At 39.1% G+C, this 16,548-nt stretch overlaps 1 protein-coding gene and 1 long non-coding RNA gene across 10 annotated transcripts in view; one reads left to right on the forward strand and one right to left on the reverse strand.

The window, feature by feature from the left end:
* The window catches only part of LOC139121791 (chromodomain-helicase-DNA-binding protein 1-like), a 52,319-nt gene that overhangs the window by 12,958 nt on the left and 22,813 nt on the right, over positions 1-16,548 (forward strand). For all 9 annotated transcript variants that reach the window (XM_070686951.1, XM_070686956.1, XM_070686954.1 and 6 more), the window contains exons 6-11: positions 3,411-3,496; positions 4,670-4,818; positions 5,286-5,421; positions 8,375-8,502; positions 9,438-9,672; positions 15,749-15,849. In XM_070686951.1, coding sequence (XP_070543052.1) covers positions 3,411-3,496; positions 4,670-4,818; positions 5,286-5,421; positions 8,375-8,502; positions 9,438-9,672; positions 15,749-15,849 — 835 coding nt within the window. The remainder of the gene's footprint in view (positions 1-3,410; positions 3,497-4,669; positions 4,819-5,285; positions 5,422-8,374; positions 8,503-9,437; positions 9,673-15,748; positions 15,850-16,548) is intronic.
* On the reverse strand, positions 7,106-7,926 carry LOC139121792 (uncharacterized). The gene is made up of 2 exons (XR_011549351.1): positions 7,790-7,926; positions 7,106-7,316 (listed from the first exon to the last, which is right to left on the reverse strand). It is a non-coding gene; the product is annotated as an uncharacterized lncRNA (long non-coding RNA).

The following is a 16,548-nucleotide window of genomic DNA, read 5'->3' on the forward strand; positions in this document are numbered from 1 at the left end:
CTTTGTCATCGTGTCTCCCCGTGAACGTCCTTGAACCTATGGACGTGACCATCGTTTTTCTGCGCCCATTATAGTGTAAACACCTGCTCGTTCCCAGAAGAGTGCTCGTTCCCAGAAGAGTACTTTTTTAAAGTTCTGCAAATCATTGTACACTGTGTGTGTAAGCCCTAAACATTGTTCAATTATGGAAAGGTATTAGTAAAGAATAAAGGGTCGTTACAGTTGCAAAAATTGCGAGAAAAACGGCATGTTTTTCCAGTACTTTTACAGTTCTGTGCTTTCCGTCCCTGTTACTCAAATAGAATAGTCATATTCACAAGCGCTATTGTTTTAAATCACGTCTGGGATGTGCTGTTGATTTTCATTCTTTCGTGCAATTTCATTCGTTTGAAGCAATTATCCTTTCATTTGACTGCTCTGTGGGACTCTTCTGGATATGTGTTTTGGATAAAAAGAACTCTACAGAGAAAGACATAAACTTCGACGGTGATAGGTATACAATATCGGTTTGATGTGAGATTACAAGTTATTTTAGAAGTTCTCAAAACCAGTAAAAATAATTCTGCGCACCACTTATTGATAGTGTCTTCTTGTGAACGTCTTTGAATCCGTGACCGCGACCATCGTTTTTGAAGTGTTCGACGGTCGATGATCGGTAGATTAATAAGGACATATGTCACTGAACTATCGTGTGATTATTAGCATGGTTAGGTAATAGACGGTGTTGTAGAGGCTATGCGGCGAAAGTCCACGGCCCAAAGGAGCATGAGACGTACATCGCATGCTTTCTTACAACGAACGAGCCGTCGGTTTCCATAGCTACTACGTGAAATCCGGCCTCACCGATGTCCCTGTCCTGATTCGGAGAACAACTTTCAAGCTGCGTGTTGAGGTTCAGATGTCCGATTTTTTCATATTCAAAAGGCTTATTGATTTACAGAGAACGCCCGTCTTTTCTTTAGCTTTAACTTAGCACATGATGGCAATTGAAAATTCAAAGCCAAATAGCCAGTGGGAAAAAAATTCGACGACTCGCTCTCACCAGCGGTCGCAATGAAAAACAAATCGAAGTCTCTGAAGTCGGTATCATTGCTCCTCCATGTTTATTGTTGGTTGTACTGCCAGTTTGAAGTCAAAGACTTTCTTCACGGTAAAATTCATATAATTACCATACCGCGAAGTTCCCTAAGCATTTCAATATGTCTATTTGGAAGCAAAAGCGTCACTGACATTCGATCGATGGTGATGAACTTTCTCCAGGCCGTGACATGTCACCAGTTACGAACTTTACCGGTTTTCGATACGAAAGATGCAATATATTATCAGCGTTGTTCACATTGTGTTTTGAGTCTGATATCGAATATAACAGGAAAAAACTAACGATTAGAGTGACGACAGAGACCATGCCCGATACGGGAAATTGACATCAACTTTTGCATTGAGCAGTGACTTCAGACTGATATATAAATGTCGACAATATAAAACATTGAAAAATGCCAGAGAGAGAGAGAGAGAGAGAGAGGTTTACGCTGTCGCGAACTGATTATACTCTTTCGGATATGACTTCGGTATAGACGATACACAGACATCGAAAATGTACACCTACTTTCCAGAAATTCGACAAATCTTATAATAAGAGTAGAACATATCCAAAAGTGTTGGTTGAAGTAAATCTTCAGATGTTGGTTTTCCAAAGTTAGACAATACTTACAGAAATATGGTCGTCATAGTCTTCTCTTAAAAACTATTTTCTTCAACACCACGTTTCTTATGATCGGTGATGTAATTTTTTATTATTTTTTCAAACTTTCAATGCATCAAACGCCATTAGACTATCACATATGCCTGTCAGGGAGTTACAATATATTTCCAAGGGCTGGCACGCGATGTCAACTTACGCGTCGTCCGTCGTGCGGCCGGTGCAGTGTCACAGATCGCTCCGTCTGTAATCGCGGCCACTTTTGATGTGACACCCACGTGCGTTTGAGGGTTTTTTGTTACCTAATTTGTCGACCTCACAAAATTTCACAGTCCATGCTTTGAAGCAGTCTCAACATGGCAAACATGTCTCGCGTAAATTTCATCCTCGTCGTTCCAATTATTCAAGACTGCCCATAGCATACAGCCCCAACACGGGGAACACGCAACTCTCTTCACCTACACGCCTTTCGATTAATGTTCACGTAGTACATGCAGTTTCAGCGACCTGCAGCGCAATAGCCCTATCTCCATGGGCCTGATCGTGATTTTGTGCTATACCAATGCACATCGTAGTGGGCGCCCCCGTCCCTCAGAGTCCAGTTTTTAACTCTCTGCGGGACTTTCCCTCAGAGTCCCATATTTTACACAGTGCGGGACGTCCCTCAGAGTGCCACAAATTGCAGTTTGCGTGTCCCGCACTATGTCCCTCACTCCTCCGTTTTTGATACCTTGAAATACCTGGCTGTTCTTATGATTTTGACAGTAGCTGTAATGCAGGAAGGTGAAAAAACATGCACATGCGCTTTAGGTGAGGTAGGGAACACATAGCTGGTGGCTTCCTGGGTGTGGCTGTTGCTTGCAAATGCTTGCTGTTGTTTTTAATCAGCAGTTGCTAAGTTTCCCAAGTATGTCATCGTAACCTTGGTGTCAAAGCTATATTTACAGATGCTTACAATGTAACATTGCATGTAAGTTGACACTTGCATAATAATTTGGTCATTCACAAAAATTACCCATTGTGTTAGAAGAAGCTTGTGCCTAGTGGTGTTCTTGTAATAACAAACTGTTATATAGTAATTTTGACATATAAATATTCATGGATCCTGAAACTTGCAAGTGCAGAGTCATTGTGTGTTTGTCTTCCAGTTATGTCTCTAAACGGTTGTCCTAATTGGATAATTTGACCTTCAAAATTTGGCTTTCAACCAATGAACAATTAATATGATACAGGTGTTTTTCAAGCATTTGCCAAGGCTGGTAGTTGGCTTCAAACTTATCTATTTCCAAAGATCATAAAATTATAGTGACAAAATAGGGCAAAAATTGAATGTGGAAGTAACCTATCACAGCGGACACAAGAAATGATTGATCCATATAAATGGCAAGACATACATTTCCTTTGGCATTGCTATTGTTTTAAAGAGAATTTCAAAACAGAATTAATCAGTAATTGTCCACGGAAAAGTGCAATGCTGGTTGTATGTGTTTCCAATCTTTTTCACAAGAGTTTTGAAAAGACATCTTGCAAAGTCGTCTAGTTCAGAAAGCTCTTGTTATTGTCTACTGTAAAGGGAAGGAGAGTTTTGAGAAATTTCGATCAGGTCTGACAGGTCAACTTTGATTCCAGTGTTTCTTGTGTCAGCTATGATTTCATTTACTGGTGTTGTCCAGTGTTTCCTGACACAGCTGTCTGTCACTTTGTTGACCAGGCATCAAGTGATGAAGAAAGTGATGACAGCAGTTCTCCAAAGAAGAGAAGAAGTCGAACTGGAGGAGCAACAAGGGCCAGGAAAGAGTATGTAACATGTTTTATTTGCACTTAGTACGTTCAGTGCTTGTAGATGTGGAAACTCCTCTTACGTGGTATTGAGAAGTAGCTAAAAAAATTTTACGTGCAAACTGCGTAATTCAATGTTTAGTATAAGTACTTTTTTGGTCAGAGATTGTGACAGGATGAATTATTGCTGAAACTGTACTGCTATTGAGAATACTTTTTATATGCAAAGGTAATAGCTGTTTGAAAGAAAATATTGAGACAAATTCTTAAGCCTTATTAGTTAACCCAGTTACAAATACTGGGAAGATTCTACAACTGTGCCATGTTATTTGTAATGAAAGGGTTGATATTGTGTCAGCTTACCTATTTTCAATTTCGCCATCCATCATTGTCAGCAGCAACCATGGCTTGAAAACTTTTACCACCTGTTACACTATATCCTCTTCAACTAAAGCCATCCTTGATCAAACAGGATGCTGGCCTCGTTAGAAATCGTAGGGTGTGAGGAGCTGATTTAGACATTGTCAGATGAAATGAGGCACATTTGATACTTCCTGCCAAATTTTCAATCTTGTAGTTTGACCTATACACATCCAAGGCCTGGAGATGACAATGCTATTTTAATTGCTTTGTTTACATGTATATTTCAAACCTGTCTTAGTGATCACTCTACCATAGCAGTCACCTCCCTATAGCGGTCACTTAGTGGTAGTCCTGTAACATTTTTCTGGTTAAAGATCCTCCACAGAACAGCCACGTCTCTAATGTGGTCATTGGCCCCATGTAGTTGCTCCATATTGGTACAAAATGTGTGTAATGGTCAGCATACCTAACCTCTGAATGACCTCTATCAAATAATTCTTACACTCAGACCAGAAAACAAGACTGTTTTTACCCATTTTTATATCTGCATCACAATAGTTCTAGAAATCAAATGCATGTATCATTGTTTCCATAGATATTGATATTTTATTTATCATGGGTGCTATTATCCTTTCCGAAATTCACCACAAGGTACAGCACGTACACCCTAAGAAATGCCACACCCACCCTATATAGAGAGACTACCTCCAGATAGTGGTCACTTTATTCGTGGTCCATTGTGTGACCACTAAACACAGGTTTGACTGTTTAACATGTTTTCTGTTTGGGTTCAAAGGTTACAAGAGTGACTGATGTATTTTGTTGCAGGAGTGAAGACTGGCACACTAGTCAGCTGAGTGAAGAAAGTAGTGGTGAGAGCAGTGCATCAGATTTTACACCAGGCAGTAAGGGAAACCGGTCTGCAAGGCCAGCCAGACCACAGAGAGTAGGCGGCAAGACACAGCCACGGTTCAAAGGTATGCAGATGTCTGTATGTCAAAGGTCAGATAACTGAGTTCAGGTCACCAGGTTGGAAGGAGACCTTACAGTAACAGCACTTACATTAAAATTTAAAAAGTCAACATGGTATAGAAATTTTGAAAGAGGAAATTTTCATGTTAACTACTTTTGAGAAGATATTTCTTTCAAAAAAGATAAAGTCACCAAACTTTTGAATTCATCCTGCTCTGATAGTGTAATAGTAATGAATTGGTGCATCTTAACAAATATCAATTCAATATTTCAGGCTGTTTAATTTGTTTTATTAATCAAGATATACATGGAAAGGTTGATAATAAGGAGGAGCTTGGATTGCTTCTTCTTATGATGTTAGATACATACAAGTGAACATTATCAAGAGCTGTGTGACTTTCGGCTAGTTAAAAGGTAACAATTGTAAGTGATTGACGATTGTAATTATAGTCATTGTAAATGTCCTTTCTAGGAAAAACTACAGCAGTGAAGAAAAAGCGACCAGCTGCAACCAAAAAGAAGAAAAAAGCTTCCAGTTCTGAAGATGATGACGACAGCGATGTGGAGAGGAAGAGATTTTTACAACGAAGAGCTGCAGCACATGTCAGGTGAGTGATCTAGGGGCCATTGAACTTGTGGATGTAAGCTGATCTGTCAATGAGACAGTGAAGTGTGACCAGTACATTGCATGTGATGATGTAGTTTTACACACAGGGACGTAATAATGATATCCCGGTGATTCAACTGTGTATCTGATGCTGTGCTCTGAAATCTAGTGATGTCAGAAAGTTAATAATGTGGAACTAATTGCCCGCATGAACCTAACAGTCTGAATGCGAGGGGTGTAATTTGAACAGCGCCCTCAGAAAAATAGCCTCGTTTTCATTTCAAAACAAAGGTCGCAGTAGTACGCAGGGGTCACACAAGCATGGGTCGCCTAAACATGCCAATATTCACGCTATACCGCGGACCTGAGTGAATGTTATAGGTAATATGTGTTTTTTAGGAATTTGTTTCTGATATAAACAGTTTGTCATGTAAAAATAAACCTACCTTCAAAAGATTGTCGATGTGTATACTGAGTAGTTTCTGTTGCATAACACGATTTGGGTCTGTCTATGAAGGAGAAACGGGGCTAGTAAATGGTCTTCCGGGTCTTGAACCACCGATCAAATTTCAGCAGTGTCTTTTCAGTAACAATTGATTGTGTATACCAATTTTTAACTTCACAGAGCTATTTTACTGGAAATGGTACACTTTTCAATAGACCCTTGGCGAAACTTCGTCTAAAAATTTCACCTATGAATGCCGTTTTCTAATACTTGTTACAGTGGGCATTATACATTCACCACAGATTAGATGGCCTCTACAAACGAGAATAATTTTATGTTAACTACAACTACAGTTCTTTAGTATATTTTTTTCTCAGAATTTTAGAATTTATAAATTGTTTTATGTATCTTGAAGTCTGTTTCTATATATAGGAAAATGAGAGCAACTTTACACATCGTTTTCTACCTTTGATAGTGATGCGGTATATTGATTCGATCAATGTGGTTTAATGATATGGAGAAACATGGCGAGACACCGGTGAATCGATAGTGCTTTGACCCTGGTCATGTGATCTGGGTCCCCGGGAAAGAACCGGTTATGTGTTGGAGCTATTTATCCCACATGTTAATTTGATAGTAGCGATTGTTCATCAACTAGAGATGCTAGTATGGATATGTTGTGGTCTGAACTTTGAGTGGTTTGTTGGTCAGACCGTTCGTGTTTATTTATCCTCGTGCTTGATTTGTGCCTGAACGAGGATGTCTCTTAAGTTTTTATTCCTTTTGTATGCTATGATAGGTTTTTCTGGAAAAACTTTGACCAGTGTTTGATCGGCTTCTATTATTTTCGAATTTTTTGTTAGACATTGTTTGATTTGCCTGGTTTTGATGAATGGACTGAAGGTCGTTGTGTAAACCAGTTTTGTTCTTATGTCATATTCCTCTTATCTTTATCGGTGAGGTATCGTCGATGGTTGGTGAGATTAACATCTTTCTTTATACGAGATATATCTTTTTTTTCTATAATCTTGTTGTTGAAGTTTGCGTGTGAGAAAGTTGACCTTTTCAATGAAGTCCATGTCGTTGTTGCATGTGCAAGCATATCGGAGAAGTTCACCTTTAATGAAGCCTTTGAAAGTGCCGCTCGGGTGACACGAATTTCTCAATAAATATTGGAACGTGTTGGTTGGTTTTGTGTTGGTTAAATTAAAAAGAAAATTAATAAGTTCTGAATTCAATATACTGCAAAGACAACAGCTTTATTCTAAATAAACCTGAAGTTTGATCAATACTTAAGCCTCAGAGACTTGACTGCAACAAACTGAGACAAATCAGACACGAAAATTACGTCAAAAAAGTTAAAAGTGAACAACCATGAGGTCACATGCACAAGTTTTTCTATGGGAAGCCCCGGCTGGAAGCTTCGAAGCCATCCTCGGACTGTGATGACCCTGAAAAAAAAAAGGAGGAAAAAAAAAACAACTGTGACACGAATTTTACGTATTACAACCTAAAAGTGTCACTTGATGATAGTTTCCCCCCAAAAAGTAACATTTGACCTAAAAATACGCACATTTTGGGGATTTATTTCACTATGAGCGTATGCGAGTACACAGTGTACGTGTAACGTACAGTACACTAATGTTGATTTGGCGCCATATTGGATTTTAGCGGCAAAACACAGCGGCGAACTTTGCCGCCCAACATCAAATTCCTGGCATGAACAGACAAAATTCTGCGGTAAAAAGCTAATTTATAGTATAATTCCACGAACCATGCTTGATTTTTGGCCATAATTTCATGCTACCGTAGTTGGTACAGCAACACAAGTCCGCGCTCGACATATAACATCGTACTATGAAAAATCGCTGAAATCGCAAAATTCACTTTAGTTTTTCAAACAGAGCCCCGAAAAGTCACTTACCTTCTCAGAAAATCCAATTGAAGAGATTAAGTTGGTCTCCAATGATAATTATCGGCGAAAAAATGAGGATTTGGGAGCGACTGAAAAACTGTGTTAGCCAGCCAACGGTCACAGTGTAGACTGAGTTGCTGAGTGCCGTTCGAAAGGAAATGGCATTTGCATATGCAAATTGCACCCCTAGCGTTCAGACTGTAACACACACTGTAGGCAAGAAATCCAGAACAATTCTAGCATTGTGTGACATCTAAAATCTGCCCTTAATCTTTTAACTTTTCAAAAAGCATATTGTTTTAAGTCTTCTTTCTAAATTTGATGTGAATAAGGTTACAGATTATAAACAAGGAGGCAAAAAAAATTCACACACAAAAAAAACCAGTTACATTCTTCATCCCATTATTTGTAATAAATATGAAGTACTGTTACTCAGTGATGCAGTATGAATATTCTGTTACATTGTATGGAAGTTGCCCTGAAAGCCAACATTGGTGACAGATGATGAAAGAAAAAAGCATGATTACAATGGACAACAAACTTTTTCTTCCCTCAAGTTTAAAATGGATGTTGTTCACTTGTTTCACTTTCCAGTTACAAGGAAGATAGCGATGACGTCACTGACTCTGATGATATCATAGAAAGCAATGTAAAGGAGGTTGAAGATGACAACAAGGAAACTATTGAGAAGGTCCTGAATTGCAGGAGAGGCAAGAAAGGACGTAAGGTTTTCACCACAAATTTATTCGGAATCCAAATATTCATCATGAACTGATAGATCTTGTCGTGCTTGTAATGCATTGTACATAGCATTGTTTCAAAATATTTCAAGTTTGTTTGATAAATGAAAGTGTGATGTATGATGTGTTATGTTGCAGTGTGTTTTACTCAACTCTCCAACAATTCCTTTGTTCAATTAGAAGAGGTCAGAGAATTGATACAGATTCACTTCATATTTGTGATTCCAACATTTGTCATGAAAGTATGTTCCTTGGTGTTGGAACTCTTTCAGTTTCAAGTGTAACAGCACTGTGAGAAATGATAAAGTAGCAAAATTATAATGCGCTCAGGGGGTCACTGTCAGTCAGTACCATGAGATTTCTAATGTGAAAGACCCTCTACAGAACAGCCATTCTATTATGTGTTCAGTGGCCACCTGTTAATGCTTTAATTAGATGTATAGTGGTCAATAATTCTGACTTAATGACAAGGAATTTGAAATAAGAGAGAATATCTTGAATTTTAGGAGACATAATGTTTAGATTGGCAGTTGACACAGGGACGTAGAAAATAGCTCGCAGCCAGCAAAAAGAACCGGCTGTCAGCTAAAAGTTGCCAGCTGTGAAAATTTAGTTTTAGCAAAAAATCCGGACACTTTGCTCAAACTTTATGCACATATATACTAATTGTAACCGCCTGTACTTTAATTTTTGCCACCTGTAAGCAATATTTTCTTCATCCCTGAGACAGTCTTTTATCCATATTGAGCCTGCCATATTCATTACTCAGTGCACCACCTACCAAATGAAGTAATGCGACGCCTTTCCCTCCATAGAAAAACCACCAATACATAATCATAATTTTTTGTCGTCCGTTTGAGTGACCACTATGTACAGGTTTGACTGTATTTAATCATTATTTTGACATCTTCCTACAGAAACTGGGTCCAAGACTACCATCTACAATGTTGAGGCAGAACAGCTAGCAGCTACTGCAACTCAGGGAGGGGAAGAGGAAAACCAAGAAACTGAACTCCAGTACCTCATCAAGTGGAAAAACTGGGCACACATCCACAACACGTGGGAAACTGCGGAAAATCTCAGAGCACAGGGTGTCAAAGGGATCAAGAAACTAGACAACTTTATCAAGAGAGAACAAGAACTGTCAAATTGGTAAAGATTTTAAAGTACATCTTTTCTAGGAGTGGATTTTCATATACATGTTAGTCAAAACCATAGCAGTTGACCAGTGTCTAAAGCCTGTGATGCCAACTCCTTGGGTGCTGTACCAAATGCTAATATTATATGTTGAATGATAGATGGCCTTACACTCTTCTTGTAGTAGGTTCACCTATCTAGTAGTAGTAATAAAGACACAATTTCATCAAACTAATCCCCTCCAATAAATAAATTTGACAATAAATTAATTACTATTGAAAACACTAATTTTTCAAATTATTCCGTGTAAACATGAAGAAAATCAGGTTCATTCTTTTTACCACTGATGTTATATTTATAGTACTATTGTTTCCATAGAGAAACTGCCTGTCTGAATACAAATAAGCTTCATAAAAAACATCATGATATGGTCATATAATAACAATAATGTCTTTGCCAGTCACTCTCGGTATGCATATGATGATGTACTTTACACGGGACGTAATCCTGATTTCCTGTGATTAAATGTGTATCTGATGCTACTTGCCTAGTAGAAACTATTGAAAAAATAATAAATGTTGGGCTATTGAGCGTTTCCTATGTTTTCAGTGCTTTGGTTAAATTTGCTCCAGCAGTAATCCATCAAGACATGCAAAATTCAGAAAATTTTGATCTGCTGGTATAGTGTGTTTGTTTTTGTGAATATTCTTTTTATACAGCCTAATTTTAGTTAACAACAATTGAAAGGCTGCAAATGAAACTTTCATAAGATAAAGCAAGTTGATGTTTTCTGCGTTGTCAGAATCCCTGCTTCTACAGACAATATCAAGTGTCATTTGCTGTATCCTTACTTGAGATAACAACAGATATAGGAGTGATGGTAAAAAAATGGCTGAATAGTAAGAGCGAGTTTCATGCTAGTCACGTGACCATGTACAACTAGGCAAGTGCGTTAAACCTTCAGCTCTCCAAATCTGCCAAAGTTTTCAGCTCATCTCAGAAAGTCTGAGTACCAATACTCAATCATCACCTCCGTGAATACCCAGTCACCCCGCAGACCGAAAATGCCGAGAATCCAACCACCGCAAGGCAAGAAAAAGAAGCAAAAAAGCATCACAGCGTTCACTGGACCTGCTTCAGACCAAAGCGAAGGCCAAAACGACACCCCTCATGAACATGAGGCCAGCGACGGGGAAGAACCTTCTCCAGGTAAAATCACCATGGAAATGCTCTACAACAGACTGGAAACTTTGCAAACAGATGTCACCACGATCAAAACCAAACTCTTGGTATTATCAGATGTCGAAGATCGAGTAACAAAACTCGAGGAGAGGCAAAACGACTTCGAGAAATCGAGTGAATATGCGGTTACCAAAGCCGACGACAATGAAACCAGGATCGCCTCCCTCGAACAGAAAGTCTGTCAACTTACAGAAAACTTAAAAACACTCAGGAGGAAAGTATTCGAGCACAACGTCGACTAAGAGAATGCTCCCTCCGCTTCTACGGTGTAAAGGAAGAAAGAAACGAAAAGCCAATGGAGGTTGCCCGACAATTGCTAACGGACAAGTTCGAAGTAAGTGATCACGGAATAGAAAAAGCCTTCCGAGCCCCAGTAAGAGGGAACATCACCAATAATCGGTCACGACCTATCATTATGAAATTCACTCTACTGGCGAAAAGTCAACAGATATTACGCAAAGCCAAGCAAGCCCTAGTCGGAACAGAAATCTACATCAAACAAGACCTGCTCCCCGCAGATTACAAGAAAAAACGCCTGTACCACAATATCATGGCGCAAGCTTACAAGGACGGAAAGAAACCAATCTTCCGGAATGGAATGCTGTACATCGACGGAGTCAAGTACTCAGGACCCCCACCAACACTCGATGTGGTTTAAGAACCGCGCCTCAGACCACCCATGCGACTGCATGAACATTCGACCAGCAGATTGGAGAGCTACACTGCCACATCATCTTCACTCAAGTCATGCGACAACAACTATCTTTAACTTTTGCCAGAACTTTTTTATTAGATTTAGAAGGAATTGTTTTTTCTCCTTTAGTCCTTTTCTTATCCTTGTTTTTTACTATTCTATCCCCAAAAAGGTAACAACCAACAGAATGGAAGTAAGTGTGCTTTTAAAATATCCCAATTTCATCAAACATGCAGAAATTGAAATTCTTATCACTTAACGTGAGAGGTCTCAGGGAATTTAAAAAAAGAAAGAAAGTGTTAACATGGTTAAAACATAAGAAGCCAAATATTGTTTTCCTTCAGGAAACACACAGCACGTCAGATAATGAGAAATTTTGGTCATCCCAGGCTTCGGGCGACTGCTTTTATTCTCACGGAACACACAATAGTAGAGGTGTCATGACTATTTTACGCAACTGTAATCATACTGTGAACAAAACACTAACATCCGAGCATGGAAGGTACATTTTGCTAGATGTAACAATTGATGGCAGAAACTTCCTGCTCCTAAATATTTATGCTCCCAATGATGAAAAATCTCATGTTCAATTTACACAGGAACTTCTTGACATACTGTCGTCTCATGAAGTTCAACCAGACACAGAAATTGTCATCGGCGGAGACTTTAATTTTACATTTAATAATGAAATCGACAGATCGGGCTCCAGTGGTCCTAATTGGCAAAAAGCCAAGGAGTGCATTTTGCAACTGTTAGAACATCACACTTTGATTGATATATGGCGAGTATGTAATCCCGGGTCACTCATTCTCAACCTGGCGTAGACACGGCCTTCCATTACACAAAGTCGCTTAGACTACTTCCTTATCAGCGAGTCACTGCAACAAGATATCAGCTCCACCGAGATTATCCCTTCCGTTAGCACAGATCATTCAGCAGTGACTCTGACCTTTGACCCTGTCACCACACCATTTGGTCCGTCATATTGGAAACTAAATACCAGCTTATTACAGGACAGTGTTTACATTGACGAACTTTCCCAAAAGTTTACCCTATGGCTCCAAGATTATGACGGAATAGAGGACAAAGGCCTCAAATGGGACCTCCTGAAATATGAGATTAAAAAATTTTCAATCTCATACTCAAAACAAATTGCGAAACTCAAAAAGCAACGTATCAATGAACTTGAGGGAGCAGTTTCCGATCTAGAGACCTCCCTCAGGCCAAATGCGTCAGAGGACGACATCCTCAGACTCCAAAATGCAAAAGCAGAGCTCGAGAGGGAATATGACTACCTAACTGAAGGTTCAATTATTCGTTCAAGAGTCAGATGGCATGAAAAAGGGGAGAAGAACAATAAGTATTTTCTAGGGCTGGAGAAGAGGAGGGGGAGAAAAGGGCATATCAAAAGAATCATTGGCGCAAACAATGAACTGAAAACATCGCAGAAAGACATTCTTTCTGAGCTGAAGACATTTTACAGTACTCTCTACTCCTCCAAAACCAACCCAGAAAGGGATATTACTGACCACCACTTCCTGAAAAATGACAACATCCCCAAACTTGGGCACCAGCTCATGAAAAATTGTGAGTCACCAATAACCCACAATGAAATTTACTGTGCCCTCACCATGATGCCAAGAAATAAGACCCCTGGCAATGATGGATTGCCAGCAGAATTCTACACAACATTTGGCCGACAATAGGGCCAACAGTAGTTGATTCTCTCAACTATGGGTTCGAAAACGGGAGTCTCTCCAACTCCCAGAGACAAAGTGTGATCACACTAATAGAAAAGAAAGGGAGAGACACCAAATACATCAAAAATTGGCGACCGATCTCTCTCATCAACGCCGACGCTAAAGTAGCTGCAAAGTGTCTCGCCAATCGTCTGAAAAATGTTTTGCCTAGCCTCATTAACTGCCAGCAGAGTGCCTTTGTCAAAGACAGAGATATAAGTGACTACATCAGGCTGATAGAGGAAATTCTCTGGCATACAGACGAAAACAACCTCCCGGGAATACTGCTTGCCATAGACTTTGAGAAAGCCTTCGACAGTTTAGAATGGGATTACATTATGGAATGTTTAAATACATACGGGTTTGGCCCACTCTTTAAACAATGGTTCATTACATTTTACACAGACTTGAGCAGTTGCGTTATGAACAATGGTTTCAGCACCGGATATTTTAACATTGAAAGGGGGTGAGACAAGGAGATCCATTGTCACCCTATTTGTTCATCCTTGCGCTAGAAATATTCTTAATTAACTTGAATGATGACGCCAATGTCAAGGGTATCAGGTCAGGAATAGATGAATGCAAATATGCCGCATTTGCGGATGACCTGACGACCTTTGTAACAGATGAACAGTCATGTCAGAGAATATTTGAAATGTTGCACGAGTTCCACTCACTCTCAGGCTTGATGGTCAACCCTACTAAAACGGAAGCTATTTGGCTTGGTAAGTGGAAAAGACGTAAGAAAAAACCATTTGGCATCAAATGGCCGACTTCACCAATCAAAATTGCAGGAATTTACATTTCGTATAACCAAGAGTTAAAACACCACTCTCAATTATGCAACACCACTCAAGCAGATCGAAGGAACTCTGGGAACATGGAAAAAGAGATCCCTGACACTCATGGGCAAAGTTCAGATTTTGAAAACATTCGCCCTATCACAACTTAATTATGTCATGAGAATGACCACAATAACACCTGAAATTCTTAAGAGATTTGAACAGCTTATCTTCAATTTCCTCTGGAATGGGAAAGATAGAATAACCAGAAAGGTAATGGTCAGAGGGGTTTCCGAGGGGGGCTTAAAGGCTCCCGATGTGAAAACTACACACAAGCTTATGCGTATAAACCTTATTAAAAGGTACTTAGATGAAAACATAGAACACCCCTGGAAACTCTTTCTAGACCATCGCCTAAAATCTGTGGGTGGAAAGTACCTATTCAAATGTAACTTCGATTTTAACTCACTCAGCCTGCCCCTACCGAGATTCTACCAAGAAATGCTTGAATCCTGGTCGGTATGCAATGTTGAGGTCAATGACTCTGAGATTGACATTACTTGTCAAACAATTTGGAACAACAGAAATGTTCAAATTGGAGGGCATTCTGTCTATAATCCAAAGCTAAGACAGAAAGGGTTGAATTATATTCGATTTACTTACCGAGGAGGGGTATCTGTCATGGGAAAAATTAACCAACAAAAACCTCCAAGGGAACGAAGTCCTCCTTCTTTATGGAGCAATCACATGTCTCAGAGTTAGGTGGCCGGAGCCATTGCTGGTTGAACCGGTGTTTAAAGATGAATATGAATATGTGTTTTTTAATTGTAACTTTCGACCCTCCCACAAAGTTACCAGGGAGAGCATCAGAAACGCCATTTACAGTAAAGAGGAACTAAGTCCAATTAATGAACGATATTATGAAAGAGAATATGACTTTACTGGACCATGGTCTCCCATATATAGTCTACCATTTAAGGTAGCCATAGACACAAAAACACGTGAATTCCAGTTCAAACTTCTTCATCATATTCTATACACAAACTACGATTTATCTAGAAGAGGCATGGACCAATCACCGCTCTGTTCATTCTGCCAAAACAGCAACGAGACACTAGATCATCTTTTCTACACCTGTAAATTCACTGAGACCTTCTGGAACAAGTTTCACACATTTTTCGAGGCATCTCTCAGTTTGTTCACGAGACATAACTTAAATGAAGTGCTCTTTGGCGTTGACGGTTACTCTGACATTCATAATCACTTGCTACTGTTAGCCAAAAGACACATCTATGCCATGAAAATGAAACAGAGTAAACCACACTTTGCAGCTTTTATGTTGCAAGTGAAATTCAACTACCATCTAGAGTACGAAATAGCTCTGGAAAAAGACAAATTAGAGAGACATTGCAACAAATGGATTTCAATTTTACACAAAATGGTAGATAACTAAGCACTGTACTTCATTTTTATCTTAAGTTCATGTTACTAAAAAAATGTTACCAATAAAACAATTTTAAATACAAAAAAAAGAGCGGTTTCATATGCACTTCGATATTCCTATTTACCTCAAGTCTACACAGAGACGGAATCGTTCACTATGTCAACCATAACTTTTTCCCATTTGATTACAGGAAGAAAATTGCCAGTCCAGAAGACATTGAGTATTATGAATGTCAACATGAAATGGCCTTTCAGCTTTATGAGCAGTATCAACAAGTGGAAAGAATTATAGGTGAGTGTAAATCACAACATCATTTATTCAGATATACATATTTAGCATGGTGCATGCCAGTATTTGTTCCAGCAGTTCTTACTGGTGTGTAAATTTGGAATACTTGACACTCTGAAATAGAAGCAACTCATAGACGGTTTGTTGAATTGTCTTAAAAGTTGTGTGTTGCTTGGAATAATTCCATTTATCATTTAAATTCTGCTTTCATGTTTATTGATACACTTGTTTTGCAATGTATGATACAATTTGGCAAAGTTCAACCTGCTGAGAGTTTGTCTATGTCTAAATCTGTGCAAGGAAGCATACAAAGTGTAATATAGAGAGATGAGCCAAAAATTGTAATCTCATTTGGCTGAAGATAAGTAGTTGAGGAATGGATGTTGTTTTGATTTTCTAAACTTGAGTGAAAACAAGCTACCAAGCTGAAGGAATCGGTAATTAGGTCTGTTGAGTTGCAGTCTGTCCATGATGGACAGACTGTGCTGTGAGTCCGTCATTATGAAATGTGTTGAAATAAACCTCATAATGACGTTCATTGAATCATACTTCATGTGCGCTACAGCATAAGCTGTGCAGTCTAGTTATGAATAAGAATCCCTATGGGAGAGATAACTGATGAATGTTCCCTCAGAGCCAAATTGACATGCCTCTGATTCAAAGTTCTTTCTGACTGATGTAAGGAAATTGTACACATTACAT

Source organism: Ptychodera flava, chromosome 21 (assembly GCF_041260155.1).
Source record: "Ptychodera flava strain L36383 chromosome 21, AS_Pfla_20210202, whole genome shotgun sequence".
Taxonomy (NCBI): Eukaryota; Metazoa; Hemichordata; class Enteropneusta; family Ptychoderidae; genus Ptychodera; species Ptychodera flava.